This window comes from Hypanus sabinus, chromosome X1 (genome assembly GCF_030144855.1).
Source record: "Hypanus sabinus isolate sHypSab1 chromosome X1, sHypSab1.hap1, whole genome shotgun sequence".
Lineage (NCBI taxonomy): Eukaryota > Metazoa > Chordata > Chondrichthyes > Myliobatiformes > Dasyatidae > Hypanus > Hypanus sabinus.
Window position 1 is genome coordinate 30459937 of NC_082738.1, and position 21687 is coordinate 30481623.

Sequence of the window (21687 nt, forward strand, 5' to 3'; positions counted from 1 at the left end):
TCTCTCTCCTCCCCTTCCCCCTCTCTCCTCCCCCCTCTCCTCCCCTTCCACTCTCTCCCCTCCCCTTCCCCCTCTCTCTCCTCTCTCCCCCACCTCTCTTCCCCTCCCCTTACCCCTCTTTTCCCATCCTTTCCCTCCCCTCTCTCACCTCCCCTTCCCTCTCTGTCCTCCCCTTTCTCTCCTCCCCTTCCCTCTCTCTCCTCCCCTTCCCTCTCTCTCCTCCCCTTCCCTCTCTCTCCTCCCCTTCCCTCTCTCTCCTCCCGTTCCCCCTCTCTCCTCCCGTTCCCCCTCTCTCCTCCCTTCCCCCTCTCCTGCCTTCCCCCTCTCCTGCCTTCCCCCTCTCCTCCCCTTCCCCCTCTCTCTCCTCCCCTTCCCCCTCTCCTCCCCTTCCCCCTCTCCTCCCCTTCCACTCTCTCCCCTCCCCTTCCCCCTCTCTCTCCCCTCCCCTTCCCCCTCTCTCTCCACACTCCCCTTCCCTCCTCTCTTCCCCTCCCCTTACCCCTCTCTTCCCATCCTTTCCTTCCCCTCTCTCACTTCCCCTTCCCTCTCTCTCCTCCCATCTCTCTTCTCCCCTCCCCTTTCTCTCCTCCCCTCACTCTCCTCCCCTTCCATCTCTCTCCTCCCCTTCCCTCTCTCCTCCCCTTCCCCCTCTCCTCCCCTTCCACTCTCTCCCCTCCCCTTCCCCCTCTCTCTCCCCTCCCCTTCCCCCTCTCTCTCCCCTCCCCTTCCCCCTCTCTCTCCCCTCCCCTTCCCCCTCTCTCTCCCCTCCCCTTCCCCCTCTCTCTCCTCTCCCCTTCCCTACCCCTCCCCTTACCCCTCTCTTCCCATCCCTTCCCTCCCCTCTCTCACCTCCCCTTCCCTCTCTCTCCTCCCCTCTCTCCCCTCCCCTTCCCTCCTCCCCATCTCTCCTCCCCTTACCCTGCCACTCCGTCACCTCTCTCCACCTTCCTCTTTCCGTTCTCCTCCTTCTCTATCCATCCCTTCCTCATCCACTGCTCAGATGCCGCACCTTCCCTCTGTTTAGTTCCGATTCATTCCTCTGCATCTCTCCCAACCCTACCCCTCTGCAGGCAATTGACAGCATCCACCAGTTGGGCGTGTACTGCCTGGCCCTGGTGCCGGCCAACACCCTCCCAAAGACGCCGCTGGGGGGCATCCACATTCCCCAGACCAAGCAGCGGTTCCTGGAGGGAGCTCTTCACCCCTGCAACGTGTTACTCTGCCCCCACACCTGCGTCACCAACCTGCCAAAACCCCGGCAGAGGCAACCAGGTGAGTGACAAGACAACGTCTTCTACTGGGGTCAGACACAAAGTGAATCTCCCTCCACACCGTCCCATCACACATTCCCAGGGTCAGACACAAAGTGAATCTCCCTCCACACAGTCCCATCACACACTCCCAGGGTCAGACACAGAGTGAATCTCCCTCCACACTGTCCCATCAAATACTCCCAGGTTCAGACTCGGAGTGAATCTCCCTCCACACTGTCCCATCACACACTCCCAGGGTCAGACAGAGTCAATCTCCCTCCACACCGTCCCATCACACACTCCCAGAGTCAGACACAGAGTGAATCTGCCTCCACAATGTCCCATCACACACTCCCAGGATTAACACAGAGTGAATCTCCCTCCACATTGTCCCCATCACTCACTCCCAGGGTCAGACAGAGAGTGAATCTCCCTCCTCCCCGTCCCATCACACATTCCCAGTGTCAGACACAGAGTGAATCTCCCTCCACACTGTCCCATCACACACTCCCAGGGTCAGACAGAGAGTCAATCTCCCTCTGCTCTGTCCCATCACACATTCCAAGGGTCAGACACAGAGTGAATCTCCTCCACACTGTCTCATCACACACTCCCAGGTTCAGACACAGAGTGAATCTCCTCCACACCGTCCCATCACACATTCCCAGGTTCAGACACAGAGTGAATATCCCTCCACACCGTCCCATCACACATTCCCAGGGTCAGACACAGACTGAATCTCCCTCCACACTGTCCCATCACAAACTCCCAGTGTCAGACACAGACTGAATCTCCCTCCACACTGTCCCATCACTCACACCCAGGGTCAGACACAGAGTGAATCTCCCTCCACACTGTCCCATCACACACTTCCAGGGTCAGACACACAGTGAATCTCCCTCCACACTGCCCCATCACACACTCCCAGTGTCAGACGCAGAGTGAATCTCCCTCCACACCGTCCCATCACACACTCCCAGGGTCAGACAGAGAGTGAATCTCCCTCCTCCCCGTCCCATCACACACTCCCAGCGTCAGACACAGAGTGAATCTCCCTCCACACTGTCCCATCACACACTCCCAGTGTCAGTCGCAGAGTGAATCTCCCTCCACACCGTCCCATCACACACTCCCAAGGTCAGACAGAGAGTGAATCTCCCTCCTCCCTGTCCCATCACACACTCCCATGGTCAGACAGAGAGTCAATCTCCCTCCACACCGTCCCATCACACATTCCCAGAGTCAGACACAGAGTGAATCTGCCTCCACAATGTCCCATCACACACTCCCAGGATCAGACACAGAGTGAGTCTCCCTCCACACTGTCCCATCACACACTCCGAGGTTCAGACACGGAGTGAATCTCCCTCCACACTGTCCCATCAAATACTCCCAGGTTCAGACTCAGTGTGAATCTCCCTCCACACTGTCCCATCACACACACCTAGGGTCAGACACAGAGTGAGTCTCCCTCCTCCCCGTACCATCACACACTCCCAGGGTCAGACACAGTGTCAATCTCCCTCCACACTGTCCCATCACACACTCCCAGGGTCAGACAGAGAGTGAATCTCCCTCCTCCCCGTCCCATCACACATTCCAAGGGTCAGACACAGAGTGAATCTCCTCCACACTGTCCCATCACACACCTCAGGGGTCAGACACAGAGTGAATCTCTCTCCACACTGTCCCATCACACACTCCCGGGATCAGACACAGAGTGAATCTCCCTCCACACTGTCCCATCACAGACTCCCAGGTTCAGACACAGCGTGAATCTCCTCCACACCGTCCCATCACACATTCCCAGGTTCAGACACAGAGTGAATCTCCCTCCACACCATCCCATCACACATTCCCAGGGTCAGACACAGACTGAATCTCCCTCCACACTGTCCCATCACACACTCCCAGTGTCAGACACAGACTGAATCTCCCTCCACACTGTCCCATCACTCACTCCCAGGGTCAGACACAGAGTGAATCTCCCTCCACACTGTCCCATCACACACTCCTGGGGTCAGACACGGAGTGAATCTGCTTCTATACTGTCCCATCATACACTCCAAGGGTCAGATATTGAGTGAATCTCCCTCCACACTGTCCCATCACACATTCCTAGGGTCAGACACAGAGTCAATCTCACTCCACATCTTCCCATCACACCCTCCCAGGGTCAGACACAGATTGAATCTCCCTGCACACTGTCACATCTCACACTCCCGGGATCAGACGCAGAGTGAATCTCCTTCCACACTTTCCCATTACACACTCCCGGGGTCAGACACAGATTGATCTCCCTCCACACTGTCCCATCACACAGTCCCAGGGTCAGACACAGAGTGAATCTCCCTCCACACTGTCCCATCACAAACACCTAGGGTCAGACACAGAGTGAATCTCCCTCCACACCGTCCCATCACACACTCCCAGGGTCAGACAGAGAGTGAATCTCCCTCCTCCCCATCCCATCACACACTCCCAGCGTCAGACACAGAGTGAATCTCCCTCCACACTGTCCCATCACACACTCCCAGGGTCAGACAGAGAGTCAATCTCCCTCCACACCATCCCATCACACACTCCCAGAGTCAGACACAGAGTGAATCTCCCACCACACTGTCCCATCACTCACTCCCAGAGTCAGACACAGAGTGAATCTGCCTCCACAATGTCCCATCTCACACTCCCAGGATTAACACAGAGTGAATCTCCCTCCACATTGTCCCATCACTCACTCCCAGGGTCAGACAGAGAGTAAATCTCCCTCTGCAGTGTCCCATCACACACTCCAAGGGTCAGACACAAAGAGAATCTCCTCCACACTATCCCATCACACACTTCCGGGGTCAGACACACAGTGAATCTCCCTCCACACCGTCTCATCACACACTCCCAGAGTCAGACACAGAGTAAATCTGCCTCCACAATGTCCCATCACACAATCCCAGGATCAGACACGGAGTGAATCTCCCTCCACACTGTCCCATCACACACTCCGAGGTTCAGACACGGAGTGAATCTCCCTCCACACTGTCCCATCAAATACTCCCAGGTTCAGACTCAGAGTGAATCTCCCTCCACACTGTCCCATCACTCACTCCCAGGGTCAGACACAGAGTGAATCTCCCTCCACGCTGTCCCATCACACACACCTAGGGTCAGACACAGAGTGAGTCTCCCTCCTCCCCATCCCATCACACACTCCCAGCGTCAGACACAGAGTGAATCTGCCTCCACAATGTCCCATCACACACTCCCAGGATTAACACAGAGTGAATCTCCCTCCACACAGTCACATCTCACACTCCCGGGATCAGACGCAGAGTGAATCTCCTTCCACACTTTCCCATCACACACTCCCGGGGTCAGACACACAGTGAATCTCCCTCCACACTGTCCCATCACACACTTCCAGGGTCAGACACACAGTGAATCTCCCTCCATACCGTCCCATCACACACTCCCAGGGTCAGACAGAGAGTGAATCTCCCTCCTCCCCGTCCCATCACACATTCCCAGTGTCAGACACAGAGTGAATCTCCCTCCACACTGTCCCATCACACACTCCCAGGGTCAGACAGAGAGTCAATCTCCCTCTGCTCTGTCCCATCACACATTCCAAGGGTCAGACACAGAGTGAATCTCCTCCACACTGTCTCATCACACACTCCCAGGTTCAGACACAGAGTGAATCTCCTCCACACCGTCCCATCACACATTCCCAGGTTCAGACACAGAGTGAATCTCCCTCCACACCGTCCCATCACACATTCCCAGGGTCAGACACAGACTGAATCTCCCTCCACACTGTCCCATCACACACTCCCAGTGTCAGACACAGACTGAATCTCCCTCCACACTGTCCCATCACTCACTCCCAGGGTCAGACACACAGTGAATCTCCCTCCACACTGTCCCATCACACACTCCTGGGGTCAGACACGGAGTGAATCTGCTTCTATACTGTCCCATCATACACTCCCAGGGTCAGACATTGAGTGAATCTCTCTCCACACTGTCCCATCACACATTCCCAGGGTCAGACACAGATTGAATCTCCCTCCACACTGTCACATCTCACACTCCCGGGATCAGACGCAGAGTGAATCTCCCTCCACACTGTCCCATCACACAGTCCCAGGGTCAGACACAGAGTGAATCTCTCCCCACTCTGACCCATCACACACTCCCAGGAACAGACACAGAGTCAATCTCCCTCCACACTGTCCCATCACACACTCCCAGGGTCAGACAGAGAGTCAATCTCCCTCCACACCGTCCCATCACACACTCCCAGAGTCAGACACAGAGTGAATCTGCCTCCACAATGTTCCATCACACACTCCCAGGATTAACACAGAGTGAATCTCCCTCCACATTGTCCCATCACTCACTCCCAGGGTCAGACAGAGAGTAAATCTCCCTCTGCAGTGACCCATCCCACACTCCAAGGGTCAGACACAAAGTGAATCTCCTCCACACTGTCCCATCACAAACTCCCAGTGTCAGACACAGACTGAATCTCCCTCCACACTGTCCCATCACTCACTCCCAGGGTCAGACACAGAGTGAATCTCCCTCCACACTGTCCCATCACACACTCCTGGGGTCAGACACGGAGTGAATCTGCTTCTATACTGTCCCATCATACACTCCCAGGGTCAGACATTAAGTGAATCTCCCTCCACACTGTCCCATCACACATTCCTAGGGTCAACACACACAGTGAATCTCCCTCCATACTGCCCCATCACACACTCCCAGTGTCAGACGCAGAGTGAATCTCCCTCCACACCGTCCGATCACCCACTCCCAGTGTCAGACACAGAGTGAATCTCCCTCCACACAGTCACATCTCACACTCCCGGGATCAGACGCAGAGTGAATCTCCTTCCACACTTTCCCATCACACACTCCCGGGGTCAGACACAGAGTGAATCTCCCTCCACACTGTCCCATCACACACTTCCAGGGTCAGACACACAGTGAATCTCCCTCCACACTGCCCCATCACACACTCCCGGTGTCAGACGCAGAGTGAATCTCCCTCCACACCGTCCCATCACACACTCCCAGGGTCAGACAGAGAGTGAATCTCCCTCCTCCCCGTCCCATCACACACTCCCAGCGTCAGACACAGAGTGAATCTCCCTCCACACTGTCCCATCACACACTCCCAGTGTCAGACGCAGAGTGAATCTCCCTCCACACCGTCCCATCACACACTCCCAAGGTCAGACAGAGAGTGAATCTCCCTCCTCCCCGTCCCATCACACACTCCCAGCGTCAGACACAGAGTGAATCTCCTCCACACCGTCCCATCACACATTCCCAGGTTCGGACACAGAGTGAATCTCCCTCCACACCGTCCCATCACACATTCCCAGGGTCAGACACAGACTGAATCTCCCTCCACACTGTCCCATCACACACTCCCAGTGTCAGACACAGACTGAATCTCCCTCCACACTGTCCCATCACTCACTCCCAGGGTCAGACACAGAGTGAATCTCCCTCCACACTGTCCCATCACACACTCCTGGGGTCAGACACGGAGTGAATCTGCTTCTATACTGTCCCATCATACACTCCAAGGGTCAGACATTGAGTGAATCTCCCTCCACACTGTCCCATCACACATTCCTAGGGTCAGACACACAGTGAATCTCCCTCCACACTGCCCCATCACACACTCCCAGTGTCAGACGCAGAGTGAATCTCCCTCCACACCGTCCGATCACCCACTCGCAGTGTCAGACACAGAGTGAATCTCCCTCCACACAGTCACATCTCACACTCCCGGGATCAGACGCAGAGTGAATCTCCTTCCACACTTTCCCATCACACACTCCCGGGGTCAGACACAGAGTGAATCTCCCTCCACACTGTCCCATCACACACTTCCAGGGTCAGACACACAGTGAATCTCCCTCCACACTGCCCCATCACACACTCCCAGTGTCAGACGCAGTGTGAATCTCCCTCCACACCGTCCCATCACACACTCCCAGGGTCAGACAGAGAGTGAATCTCCCTCCTCCCCGTCCCATCACACATTCCCAGTGTCAGACACAGAGTGAATCTCCCTCCACACTGTCCCATCACACACTCCCAGGGTCAGACAGAGAGTCAATCTCCCTCTGCTCTGTCCCATCACACATTCCAAGGGTCGGACACAGAGTGAATCTCCTCCACACTGTCTCATCACACACTCCCAGGTTCAGACACAGAGTGAATCTCCTCCACACTGTCCCATCACACATTCCCAGGTTCAGACACAGAGTGAATCTCCCTCCACACCGTCCCATCACACATTCCCAGGGTCAGACACAGACTGAATCTCCCTCCACACTGTCCGATCACACACTGCCAGTGTCAGACACAGTGTGAATCTCCCTCCACACTGTCCCATCACTCACTCCCAGGGTCAGACACAGAGTGAATCTCCCTCCACACTGTCCCATCACACACTCCTGGGGTCAGACACGGAGTGAATCTGCTTCTATACTGTCCCATCATACACTCCAAGGGTCAGACATTGAGTGAATCTCCCTCCACACTGTCCCATCACACATTCCTAGGGTCAGACACACAGTGAATCTCCCTCCACACTGCCCCATCACACACTCCCAGTGTCAGACGCAGAGTGAATCTCTCTTCACACCGTCCGATCACCCACTCCCAGTGTCAGACAGAGAGTGAATCTCCCTCCACACAGTCACATCTCACACTCCCGGGATCAGACGCAGAGTGAATCTCCTTCCACACTTTCCCATCACACACTCCCGGGGTCAGACAGAGAGTGAATCTCCCTCCACACTGTCCCATCACACACTTCCAGGGTCAGACACACAGTGAATCTCCCTCCACACTGCCCCATCACACACTCCCAGTGTCAGACGCAGAGTGAATCTCCCTCCACACCGTCCCATCACACACTCCCAGGGTCAGACAGAGAGTGAATCTCCCTCCTCCCCGTCCCATCACACACTCCCAGCGTCAGACACGGAGTGAATCTCCCTCCACACTGTCCCATCACACACTCCCATGGTCAGACAGAGAGTCAATCTCCCTCCACACCGTCCCATCACACACTCCCAGAGTCAGACACAGAGTGAATCTGCCTCCACAATGTCCCATCACACACTCCCAGGATCAGACACAGAGTGAATCTCCCTCCTCCCCGTCCCATCACACACTCCCAGCGTCAGACACAGTGTCAATCTCCCTCCACACTGTCCCATCACACACTCCCAGGGTCAGACAGAGAGTCACTCTCCCACCACACCGTCCCATCACACACTCCCAGAGTCAGACACAGAGTGAATCTGCCTCCACACTGTCCCATCACACACTCCCAGGGTCAGACAGAGAGTCAATCTCCCTCTGCTCTGTCCCATCACACATTCCAAGGGTCAGACACAGAGTGAATCTCCTCCACACTGTCTCATCACACACTCCCAGGTTCAGACACAGAGTGAATCTCCTCCACACCGTCCCATCACACATTCCCAGGTTCAGACACAGAGTGAATCTCCCTCCACACCGTCCCATCACACATTCCCAGGGTCAGACACAGACTGAATCTCCCTCCACACTGTCCCATCACACACTCCCAGTGTCAGACACAGACTGAATCTCCCTCCACACTGTCCCATCACTCACTCCCAGGGTCAGACACACAGTGAATCTCCCTCCACACTGTCCCATCACACACTCCTGGGGTCAGACACGGAGTGAATCTGCTTCTATACTGTCCCATCATACACTCCCAGGGTCAGACATTGAGTGAATCTCTCTCCACACTGTCCCATCACACATTCCCAGGGTCAGACACAGATTGAATCTCCCTCCACACTGTCACATCTCACACTCCCGGGATCAGACGCAGAGTGAATCTCCCTCCACACTGTCCCATCACACAGTCCCAGGGTCAGACACAGAGTGAATCTCTCCCCACTCTGACCCATCACACACTCCCAGGAACAGACACAGAGTCAATCTCCCTCCACACTGTCCCATCACACACTCCCAGGGTCAGACAGAGAGTGAATCTCCCTCCTCCCCGTCCCATCACACACTCCCAGCGTCAGACACAGAGTGAATCTCCCTCCACACTGTCCCATCACACACTCCCAGTGTCAGACGCAGAGTGAATCTCCCTCCACACCGTCCCATCACACACTCCCAAGGTCAGACAGAGAGTGAATCTCCCTCCTCCCCGTCCCATCACACACTCCCAGCGTCAGACACAGAGTGAATCTCCTCCACACCGTCCCATCACACATTCCCAGGTTCGGACACAGAGTGAATCTCCCTCCACACCGTCCCATCACACATTCCCAGGGTCAGACACAGACTGAATCTCCCTCCACACTGTCCCATCACACACTCCCAGTGTCAGACACAGACTGAATCTCCCTCCACACTGTCCCATCACTCACTCCCAGGGTCAGACACAGAGTGAATCTCCCTCCACACTGTCCCATCACACACTCCTGGGGTCAGACACGGAGTGAATCTGCTTCTATACTGTCCCATCATACACTCCAAGGGTCAGACATTGAGTGAATCTCCCTCCACACTGTCCCATCACACATTCCTAGGGTCAGACACACAGTGAATCTCCCTCCACACTGCCCCATCACACACTCCCAGTGTCAGACGCAGAGTGAATCTCCCTCCACACCGTCCGATCACCCACTCGCAGTGTCAGACACAGAGTGAATCTCCCTCCACACAGTCACATCTCACACTCCCGGGATCAGACGCAGAGTGAATCTCCTTCCACACTTTCCCATCACACACTCCCGGGGTCAGACACAGAGTGAATCTCCCTCCACACTGTCCCATCACACACTTCCAGGGTCAGACACACAGTGAATCTCCCTCCACACTGCCCCATCACACACTCCCAGTGTCAGACGCAGTGTGAATCTCCCTCCCCACCGTCCCATCACACACTCCCAGGGTCAGACAGAGAGTGAATCTCCCTCCTCCCCGTCCCATCACACATTCCCAGTGTCAGACACAGAGTGAATCTCCCTCCACACTGTCCCATCACACACTCCCAGGGTCAGACAGAGAGTCAATCTCCCTCTGCTCTGTCCCATCACACATTCCAAGGGTCGGACACAGAGTGAATCTCCTCCACACTGTCTCATCACACACTCCCAGGTTCAGACACAGAGTGAATCTCCTCCACACCGTCCCATCACACATTCCCAGGTTCAGACACAGAGTGAATCTCCCTCCACACCGTCCCATCACACATTCCCAGGGTCAGACACAGACTGAATCTCCCTCCACACTGTCCGATCACACACTGCCAGTGTCAGACACAGTGTGAATCTCCCTCCACACTGTCCCATCACTCACTCCCAGGGTCAGACACAGAGTGAATCTCCCTCCACACTGTCCCATCACACACTCCTGGGGTCAGACACGGAGTGAATCTGCTTCTATACTGTCCCATCATACACTCCAAGGGTCAGACATTGAGTGAATCTCCCTCCACACTGTCCCATCACACATTCCTAGGGTCAGACACACAGTGAATCTCCCTCCACACTGCCCCATCACACACTCCCAGTGTCAGACGCAGAGTGAATCTCCCTTCACACCGTCCGATCACCCACTCCCAGTGTCAGACAGAGAGTGAATCTCCCTCCACACAGTCACATCTCACACTCCCGGGATCAGACGCAGAGTGAATCTCCTTCCACACTTTCCCATCACACACTCCCGGGGTCAGACACAGAGTGAATCTCCCTCCACACTGTCCCATCACACACTTCCAGGGTCAGACACACAGTGAATCTCCCTCCACACTGCCCCATCACACACTCCCAGTGTCAGACGCAGAGTGAATCTCCCTCCACACCGTCCCATCACACACTCCCAGGGTCAGACAGAGAGTGAATCTCCCTCCTCCCCGTCCCATCACACACTCCCAGCGTCAGACACAGAGTGAATCTCCCTCCACACTGTCCCATCACACACTCCCAGTGTCAGACGCAGAGTGAATCTCCCTCCACACCGTCCCATCACACACTCCCAAGGTCAGACAGAGAGTGAATCTCCCTCCTCCCCGTCCCATCACACACTCCCAGCGTCAGACACAGAGTGAATCTCCTCCACACCGTCCCATCACACATTCCCAGCGTCAGACACAGAGTGAATCTCCCTCCACACTGTCCCATCACACACTCCCATGGTCAGACAGAGAGTCAATCTCCCTCCACACCGTCCCATCACACACTCCCAGAGTCAGACACAGAGTGAATCTGCCTCCACAATGTCCCATCACACACTCCCAGGATCAGACACAGAGTGAATCTCCCTCCTCCCCGTCCCATCACACACTCCCAGCGTCAGACACAGTGTCAATCTCCCTCCACACTGTCCCATCACACACTCCCAGGGTCAGACAGAGAGTCACTCTCCCACCACACCGTCCCATCACACACTCCCAGAGTCAGACACAGAGTGAATCTGCCTCCACACTATCCCATCACACACTCCCAGGGTCAGACAGAGAGTCAATCTCCCTCTGCTCTGTCCCATCACACATTCCAAGGGTCAGACACAGAGTGAATCTCCTCCACACTGTCTCATCACACACTCCCAGGTTCAGACACAGAGTGAATCTCCTCCACACCGTCCCATCACACATTCCCAGGTTCAGACACAGAGTGAATCTCCCTCCACACCGTCCCATCACACATTCCCAGGGTCAGACACAGACTGAATCTCCCTCCACACTGTCCCATCACACACTCCCAGTGTCAGACACAGACTGAATCTCCCTCCACACTGTCCCATCACTCACTCCCAGGGTCAGACACACAGTGAATCTCCCTCCACACTGTCCCATCACACACTCCTGGGGTCAGACACGGAGTGAATCTGCTTCTATACTGTCCCATCATACACTCCCAGGGTCAGACATTGAGTGAATCTCTCCCCACTCTGACCCATCACACACTCCCAGGAACAGACACAGAGTCAATCTCCCTCCACACTGTCCCATCACACACTCCCAGGGTCAGACAGAGAGTGAATCTCCCTCCTCCCCGTCCCATCACACACTCCCAGCGTCAGACACAGAGTGAATCTCCCTCCACACTGTCCCATCACACACTCCCAGTGTCAGACGCAGAGTGAATCTCCCTCCACACCGTCCCATCACACACTCCCAAGGTCAGACAGAGAGTGAATCTCCCTCCTCCCCGTCCCATCACACACTCCCAGCGTCAGACACAGAGTGAATCTCCTCCACACCGTCCCATCACACATTCCCAGGTTCGGACACAGAGTGAATCTCCCTCCACACCGTCCCATCACACATTCCCAGGGTCAGACACAGACTGAATCTCCCTCCACACTGTCCCATCACACACTCCCAGTGTCAGACACAGACTGAATCTCCCTCCACACTGTCCCATCACTCACTCCCAGGGTCAGACACAGAGTGAATCTCCCTCCACACTGTCCCATCACACACTCCTGGGGTCAGACACGGAGTGAATCTGCTTCTATACTGTCCCATCATACACTCCAAGGGTCAGACATTGAGTGAATCTCCCTCCACACTGTCCCATCACACATTCCTAGGGTCAGACACACAGTGAATCTCCCTCCACACTGCCCCATCACACACTCCCAGTGTCAGACGCAGAGTGAATCTCCCTCCACACCGTCCGATCACCCACTCGCAGTGTCAGACACAGAGTGAATCTCCCTCCACACAGTCACATCTCACACTCCCGGGATCAGACGCAGAGTGAATCTCCTTCCACACTTTCCCATCACACACTCCCGGGGTCAGACACAGAGTGAATCTCCCTCCACACTGTCCCATCACACACTTCCAGGGTCAGACACACAGTGAATCTCCCTCCACACTGCCCCATCACACACTCCCAGTGTCAGACGCAGTGTGAATCTCCCTCCACACCGTCCCATCACACACTCCCAGGGTCAGACAGAGAGTGAATCTCCCTCCTCCCCGTCCCATCACACATTCCCAGTGTCAGACACAGAGTGAATCTCCCTCCACACTGTCCCATCACACACTCCCAGGGTCAGACAGAGAGTCAATCTCCCTCTGCTCTGTCCCATCACACATTCCAAGGGTCGGACACAGAGTGAATCTCCTCCACACTGTCTCATCACACACTCCCAGGTTCAGACACAGAGTGAATCTCCTCCACACCGTCCCATCACACATTCCCAGGTTCAGACACAGAGTGAATCTCCCTCCACACCGTCCCATCACACATTCCCAGGGTCAGACACAGACTGAATCTCCCTCCACACTGTCCGATCACACACTGCCAGTGTCAGACACAGTGTGAATCTCCCTCCACACTGTCCCATCACTCACTCCCAGGGTCAGACACAGAGTGAATCTCCCTCCACACAGTCCCATCACACACTCCTGGGGTCAGACACGGAGTGAATCTGCTTCTATACTGTCCCATCATACACTCCAAGGGTCAGACATTGAGTGAATCTCCCACCACACTGTCCCATCACACATTCCTAGGGTCAGACACACAGTGAATCTCCCTCCACACTGCCCCATCACACACTCCCAGTGTCAGACGCAGAGTGAATCTCCCTTCACACCGTCCGATCACCCACTCCCAGTGTCAGACAGAGAGTGAATCTCCCTCCACACAGTCACATCTCACACTCCCGGGATCAGACGCAGAGTGAATCTCCTTCCACACTTTCCCATCACACACTCCCGGGGTCAGACACAGAGTGAATCTCCCTCCACACTGTCCCATCACACACTTCCAGGGTCAGACACACAGTGAATCTCCCTCCACACTGCCCCATCACACACTCCCAGTGTCAGACGCAGAGTGAATCTCCCTCCACACCGTCCCATCACACACTCCCAGGGTCAGACAGAGAGTGAATCTCCCTCCTCCCCGTCCCATCACACACTCCCAGCGTCAGACACAGAGTGAATCTCCCTCCACACTGTCCCATCACACACTCCCATGGTCAGACAGAGAGTCAATCTCCCTCCACACCGTCCCATCACACACTCCCAGAGTCAGACACAGAGTGAATCTGCCTCCACAATGTCCCATCACACACTCCCAGGATCAGACACAGAGTGAATCTCCCTCCTCCCCGTCCCATCACACACTCCCAGCGTCAGACACAGTGTCAATCTCCCTCCACACTGTCCCATCACACACTCCCAGGGTCAGACAGAGAGTCACTCTCCCACCACACCGTCCCATCACACACTCCCAGAGTCAGACACAGAGTGAATCTGCCTCCACAATGTCCCATCACACACTCCCAGGATCAGACACAGAGTGAATCTCCCTCCACACTGTCCCATCACTCACTCCCAGGGTCAGACACAGAGTGAATCTCCCTCCACACTGTCCCATCACACACTCCTGGGGTCAGACACGGAGTGAATCTGCTTCTATACTGTCCCATCATACACTCCAAGGGTCAGACATTGAGTGAATCTCCCTCCACACTGTCCCATCACACATTCCTAGGGTCAGACACACAGTGAATCTCCCTCCACACTGCCCCATCACACACTCCCAGTGTCAGACGCAGAGTGAATCTCCCTCCACACCGTCCGATCACCCACTCGCAGTGTCAGACACAGAGTGAATCTCCCTCCACACAGTCACATCTCACACTCCCGGGATCAGACGCAGAGTGAATCTCCTTCCACACTTTCCCATCACACACTCCCGGGGTCAGACACAGAGTGAATCTCCCTCCACACTGTCCCATCACACACTTCCAGGGTCAGACACACAGTGAATCTCCCTCCACACTGCCCCATCACACACTCCCAGTGTCAGACGCAGTGTGAATCTCCCTCCACACCGTCCCATCACACACTCCCAGGGTCAGACAGAGAGTGAATCTCCCTCCTCCCCGTCCCATCACACATTCCCAGTGTCAGACACAGAGTGAATCTCCCTCCACACTGTCCCATCACACACTCCCAGGGTCAGACAGAGAGTCAATCTCCCTCTGCTCTGTCCCATCACACATTCCAAGGGTCGGACACAGAGTGAATCTCCTCCACACTGTCTCATCACACACTCCCAGGTTCAGACACAGAGTGAATCTCCTCCACACCGTCCCATCACACATTCCCAGGTTCAGACACAGAGTGAATCTCCCTCCACACCGTCCCATCACACATTCCCAGGGTCAGACACAGACTGAATCTCCCTCCACACTGTCCGATCACACACTGCCAGTGTCAGACACAGTGTGAATCTCCCTCCACACTGTCCCATCACTCACTCCCAGGGTCAGACACAGAGTGAATCTCCCTCCACACTGTCCCATCACACACTCCTGGGGTCAGACACGGAGTGAATCTGCTTCTATACTGTCCCATCATACACTCCAAGGGTCAGACATTGAGTGAATCTCCCTCCACACTGTCCCATCACACATTCCTAGGGTCAGACACACAGTGAATCTCCCTCCACACTGCCCCATCACACACTCCCAGTGTCAGACGCAGAGTGAATCTCCCTTCACACCGTCCGATCACCCACTCCCAGTGTCAGACAGAGAGTGAATCTCCCTCCACACAGTCACATCTCACACTCCCGGGATCAGACGCAGAGTGAATCTCCTTCCACACTTTCCCATCACACACTCCCGGGGTCAGACACAGAGTGAATCTCCCTCCACACTGTCCCATCACACACTTCCAGGGTCAGACACACAGTGAATCTCCCTCCACACTGCCCCATCACACACTCCCAGTGTCAGACGCAGAGTGAATCTCCCTCCACACCGTCCCATCACACACTCCCAGGGTCAGACAGAGAGTGAATCTCCCTCCTCCCCGTCCCATCACACACTCCCAGCGTCAGACACAGAGTGAATCTCCCTCCACACTGTCCTATCACACACTCCCATGGTCAGACAGAGAGTCAATCTCCCTCCACACCGTCCCATCACACACTCCCAGAGTCAGACACAGAGTGAATCTGCCTCCACAATGTCCCATCACACACTCCCAGGATCAGACACAGAGTGAATCTCCCTCCTCCCCGTCCCATCACACACTCCCAGCGTCAGACACAGTGTCAATCTCCCTCCACACTGTCCCATCACACACTCCCAGGGTCAGACAGAGAGTCACTCTCCCACCACACCGTCCCATCACACACTCCCAGAGTCAGACACAGAGTGAATCTGCCTCCACAATGTCCCATCACACACTCCCAGAATTAACACAGAGTGAATCTCCCTCCACATTGTCCCATCACTCACTCCCAGGGTCAGACAGAGAGTAAATCTCCCTCTGCAGTGTCCCATCACACACTCCAAGGGTCAGACACAAAGTGAATCTCCTCCACACTGCCCCATCACACACTCCCAGTGTCAGACGCAGTGTGAATCTCCCTCCACACCGTCCCATCACACACTCCCAGGGTCAGACAGAGAGTGAATCTCCCTCCTCCCCGTCCCATCACACATTCCCAGTGTCAGACACAGAGTGAATCTCCCTCCACACTGTCCCATCACACACTCCCAGGGTCAGACAGAGAGTCAATCTCCCTCTGCTCTGTCCCATCACACATTCCAAGGGTCGGACACAGAGTGAATCTCCTCCACACTGTCTCATCACACACTCCCAGGTTCAGACACAGAGTGAATCTCCTCCACACCGTCCCATCACACATTCCCAGGTTCAGACACAGAGTGAATCTCCCTCCACACCGTCCCATCACACATTCCCAGGGTCAGACACAGACTGAATCTCCCTCCACACTGTCCGATCACACACTGCCAGTGTCAGACACAGTGTGAATCTCCCTCCACACTGTCCCATCACTCACTCCCAGGGTCAGACACAGAGTGAATCTCCCTCCACACTGTCCCATCACACACTCCTGGGGTCAGACACGGAGTGAATCTGCTTCTATACTGTCCCATCATACACTCCAAGGGTCAGACATTGAGTGAATCTCCCTCCACACTGTCCCATCACACATTCCTAGGGTCAGACACACAGTGAATCTCCCTCCACACTGCCCCATCACACACTCCCAGTGTCAGACGCAGAGTGAATCTCCCTTCACACCGTCCGATCACCCACTCCCAGTGTCAGACAGAGAGTGAATCTCCCTCCACACAGTCACATCTCACACTCCCGGGATCAGACGCAGAGTGAATCTCCTTCCACACTTTCCCATCACACACTCCCGGGGTCAGACACAGAGTGAATCTCCCTCCACACTGTCCCATCACACACTTCCAGGGTCAGACACACAGTGAATCTCCCTCCACACTGCCCCATCACACACTCCCAGTGTCAGACGCAGAGTGAATCTCCCTCCACACCGTCCCATCACACACTCCCAGGGTCAGACAGAGAGTGAATCTCCCTCCTCCCCGTCCCATCACACACTCCCAGCGTCAGACACAGAGTGAATCTCCCTCCACACTGTCCCATCACACACTCCCATGGTCAGACAGAGAGTCAATCTCCCTCCACACCGTCCCATCACACACTCCCAGAGTCAGACACAGAGTGAATCTGCCTCCACAATGTCCCATCACACACTCCCAGGATCAGACACAGAGTGAATCTCCCTCCTCCCCGTCCCATCACACACTCCCAGCGTCAGACACAGTGTCAATCTCCCTCCACACTGTCCCATCACACACTCCCAGGGTCAGACAGAGAGTCACTCTCCCACCACACCGTCCCATCACACACTCCCAGAGTCAGACACAGAGTGAATATGCCTCCACAATGTCCCATCACACACTCCCAGAATTAACACAGAGTGAATCTCCCTCCACATTGTCCCATCACTCACTCCCAGGGTCAGACAGAGAGTAAATCTCCCTCTGCAGTGTCCCATCACACACTCCAACGGTCAGACACAAAGTGAATCTCCTCCACACTGTCCCATCACCCACTCCCAGTGTCAGTCACAGAGTGAATCTCCCTCCACACAGTCACATCTCACACTCCCGGGATCAGACACGGAGTCAATCTGCTTCTATACTGTCCCATCATACACTCCCAGGGTCAGACATTAAGTGAATCTCCCTCCACACTGTCCCATCACACATTCCTAGGGTCAGACACACAGTGAATCTCCCTCCACACTGCCCCATCACACACTCCCAGTGTCAGACGCAGTGTGAATCTCCCTCCACACCGTCCCATCACACACTCCCAGGGTCAGACAGAGAGTGAATCTCCCTCCTCCCCGTCCCATCACACATTCCCAGTGTCAGACACAGAGTGAATCTCCCTCCACACTGTCCCATCACACACTCCCAGGGTCAGACAGAGAGTCAATCTCCCTCTGCTCTGTCCCATCACACATTCCAAGGGTCAGACACAGAGTGAATCTCCTCCACACTGTCTCATCACACACTCCCAGGTTCAGACACAGAGTGAATCTCCTCCACACCGTCCCATCACACATTCCCAGGTTCAGACACAGAGTGAATCTCCCTCCACACCGTCCCATCACACATTCCCAGGGTCAGACACAGACTGAATCTCCCTCCACACTGTCCCATCACACACTCCCAGTGTCAGACACAGACTGAATCTCCCTCCACACTGTCCCATCACTCACTCCCAGGGTCAGACACACAGTGAATCTCCCTCCACACTGTCCCATCACACACTCCTGGGGTCAGACACGGAGTGAATCTGCTTCTATACTGTCCCATCATACACTCCCAGGGTCAGACATTGAGTGAATCTCTCTCCACACTGTCCCATCACACATTCCCAGGGTCAGACACAGATTGAATCTCCCTCCACACTGTCACATCTCACACTCCCGGGATCAGACGCAGAGTGAATCTCCCTCCACACTGTCCCATCACACAGTCCCAGGGTCAGACACAGAGTGAATCTCTCCCCACTCTGACCCATCACACACTCCCAGGAACAGACACAGAGTCAATCTCCCTCCACACTGTCCCATCACACACTCCCAGGGTCAGACAGAGAGTCAATCTCCCTCCACACCGTCCCATCACACACTCCCAGAGTCAGACACAGAGTGAATCTGCCTCCACAATGTTCCATCACACACTCCCAGGATTAACACAGAGTGAATCTCCCTCCACATTGTCCCATCACTCACTCCCAGGGTCAGACAGAGAGTAAATCTCCCTCTGCAGTGACCCATCCCACACTCCAAGGGTCAGACACAAAGTGAATCTCCTCCACACTGTCCCATCACAAACTCCCAGTGTCAGACACAGACTGAATCTCCCTCCACACTGTCCCATCACTCACTCCCAGGGTCAGACACAGAGTGAATCTCCCTCCACACTGTCCCATCACACACTCCTGGGGTCAGACACGGAGTGAATCTGCTTCTATACTGTCCCATCATACACTCCCAGGGTCAGACATTAAGTGAATCTCCCTCCACACTGTCCCATCACACATTCCTAGGGTCAACACACACAGTGAATCTCCCTCCATACTGCCCCATCACACACTCCCAGTGTCAGACGCAGAGTGAATCTCCCTCCACACCGTCCGATCACCCACTCCCAGTGTCAGACACAGAGTGAATCTCCCTCCACACAGTCACATCTCACACTCCCGGGATCAGACGCAGAGTGAATCTCCTTCCACACTTTCCCATCACACACTCCCGGGGTCAGACACAGAGTGAATCTCCCTCCACACTGTCCCATCACACACTTCCAGGGTCAGACACACAGTGAATCTCCCTCCACACTGCCCCATCACACACTCCCAGTGTCAGACGCAGAGTGAATCTCCCTCCACACCGTCCCATCACACACTCCCAGGGTCAGACAGAGAGTGAATCTCCCTCCTCCCCGTCCCATCACACACTCCCAGCGTCAGACACAGAGTGAATCTCCCTCCACACTGTCCCATCACACACTCCCAGTGTCAGACGCAGGATGAATCTCCCTCCACACCGTCCCATCACACACTCCCAAGGTCAGACAGAGAGTGAATCTCCCTCCTCCCCGTCCCATCACACACTCCCAGCGTCAGACACAGAGTGAATCTCCTCCACACCGTCCCATCACACATTCCCAGGTTCGGACACAGAGTGAATCTCCCTCCACACCGTCCCATCACACATTCCCAGGGTCAGACACAGACTGAATCTCCCTCCACACTGTCCCATCACACACTCCCAGTGTCAGACACAGACTGAATCTCCCTCCACACTGTCCCATCACTCACTCCCAGGGTCAGACACAGAGTGAATCTCCCTCCACACTGTCCCATCACACACTCCTGGGGTCAGACACGGAGTGAATCTGCTTCTATACTGTCCCATCATACACTCCAAGGGTCAGACATTGAGTGAATCTCCCTCCACACTGTCCCATCACACATTCCTAGGGTCAGACACACAGTGAATCTCCCTCCACACTGCCCCATCACACACTCCCAGTGTCAGACGCAGAGTGAATCTCCCTCCACACCGTCCGATCACCCACTCGCAGTGTCAGACACAGAGTGAATCTCCCTCCACACAGTCACATCTCACACTCCCGGGATCAGACGCAGAGTGAATCTCCTTCCACACTTTCCCATCACACACTCCCGGGGTCAGACACAGAGTGAATCTCCCTCCACACTGTCCCATCACACACTTCCAGGGTCAGACACACAGTGAATCTCCCTCCACACTGCCCCATCACACACTCCCAGTGTCAGACGCAGTGTGAATCTCCCTCCACACCGTCCCATCACACACTCCCAGGGTCAGACAGAGAGTGAATCTCCCTCCTCCCCGTCCCATCACACATTCCCAGTGTCAGACACAGAGTGAATCTCCCTCCACACTGTCCCATCACACACTCCCAGGGTCAGACAGAGAGTCAATCTCCCTCTGCTCTGTCCCATCACACATTCCAAGGGTCGGACACAGAGTGAATCTCCTCCACACTGTCTCATCACACACTCCCAGGTTCAGACACAGAGTGAATCTCCTCCACACCGTCCCATCACACATTCCCAGGTCCAGACACAGAGTGAATCTCCCTCCACACCGTCCCATCACACATTCCCAGGGTCAGACACAGACTGAATCTCCCTCCACACTGTCCGATCACACACTGCCAGTGTCAGACACAAAGTGAATCTCCTCCACACTGTCCCATCACCCACTCCCAGGGTCAGACACAGACTGAATCTCCCTCCACACTGTCCGATCACACACTGCCAGTGTCAGACACAAAGTGAATCTCCTCCACACTGTCCCATCACTCACTCCCAGGGTCAGACACACAGTGAATCTCCCTCCACACTGTCCCATCACACACTCCTGGGGTCAGACACGGAGTGAATCTGCTTCTATACTGTCCCATCATACACTCCCAGGGTCAGACATTGAGTGAATCTCTCTCCACACTGTCCCATCACACA

General features: G+C 55.1%; 1 protein-coding gene across 3 annotated transcripts in view; it reads left to right on the top strand.

The window, feature by feature from the left end:
• dip2bb (disco-interacting protein 2 homolog Bb) overlaps positions 1–21687 on the top strand; it is a 142985-nt gene that overhangs the window by 68781 nt on the left and 52517 nt on the right. For all 3 annotated transcript variants that reach the window (XM_059956200.1, XM_059956198.1, XM_059956199.1), the window contains exon 23: positions 1071–1272. In XM_059956200.1, the coding sequence (XP_059812183.1) occupies positions 1071–1272 (202 nt within the window). The remainder of the gene's footprint in view (positions 1–1070; positions 1273–21687) is intronic.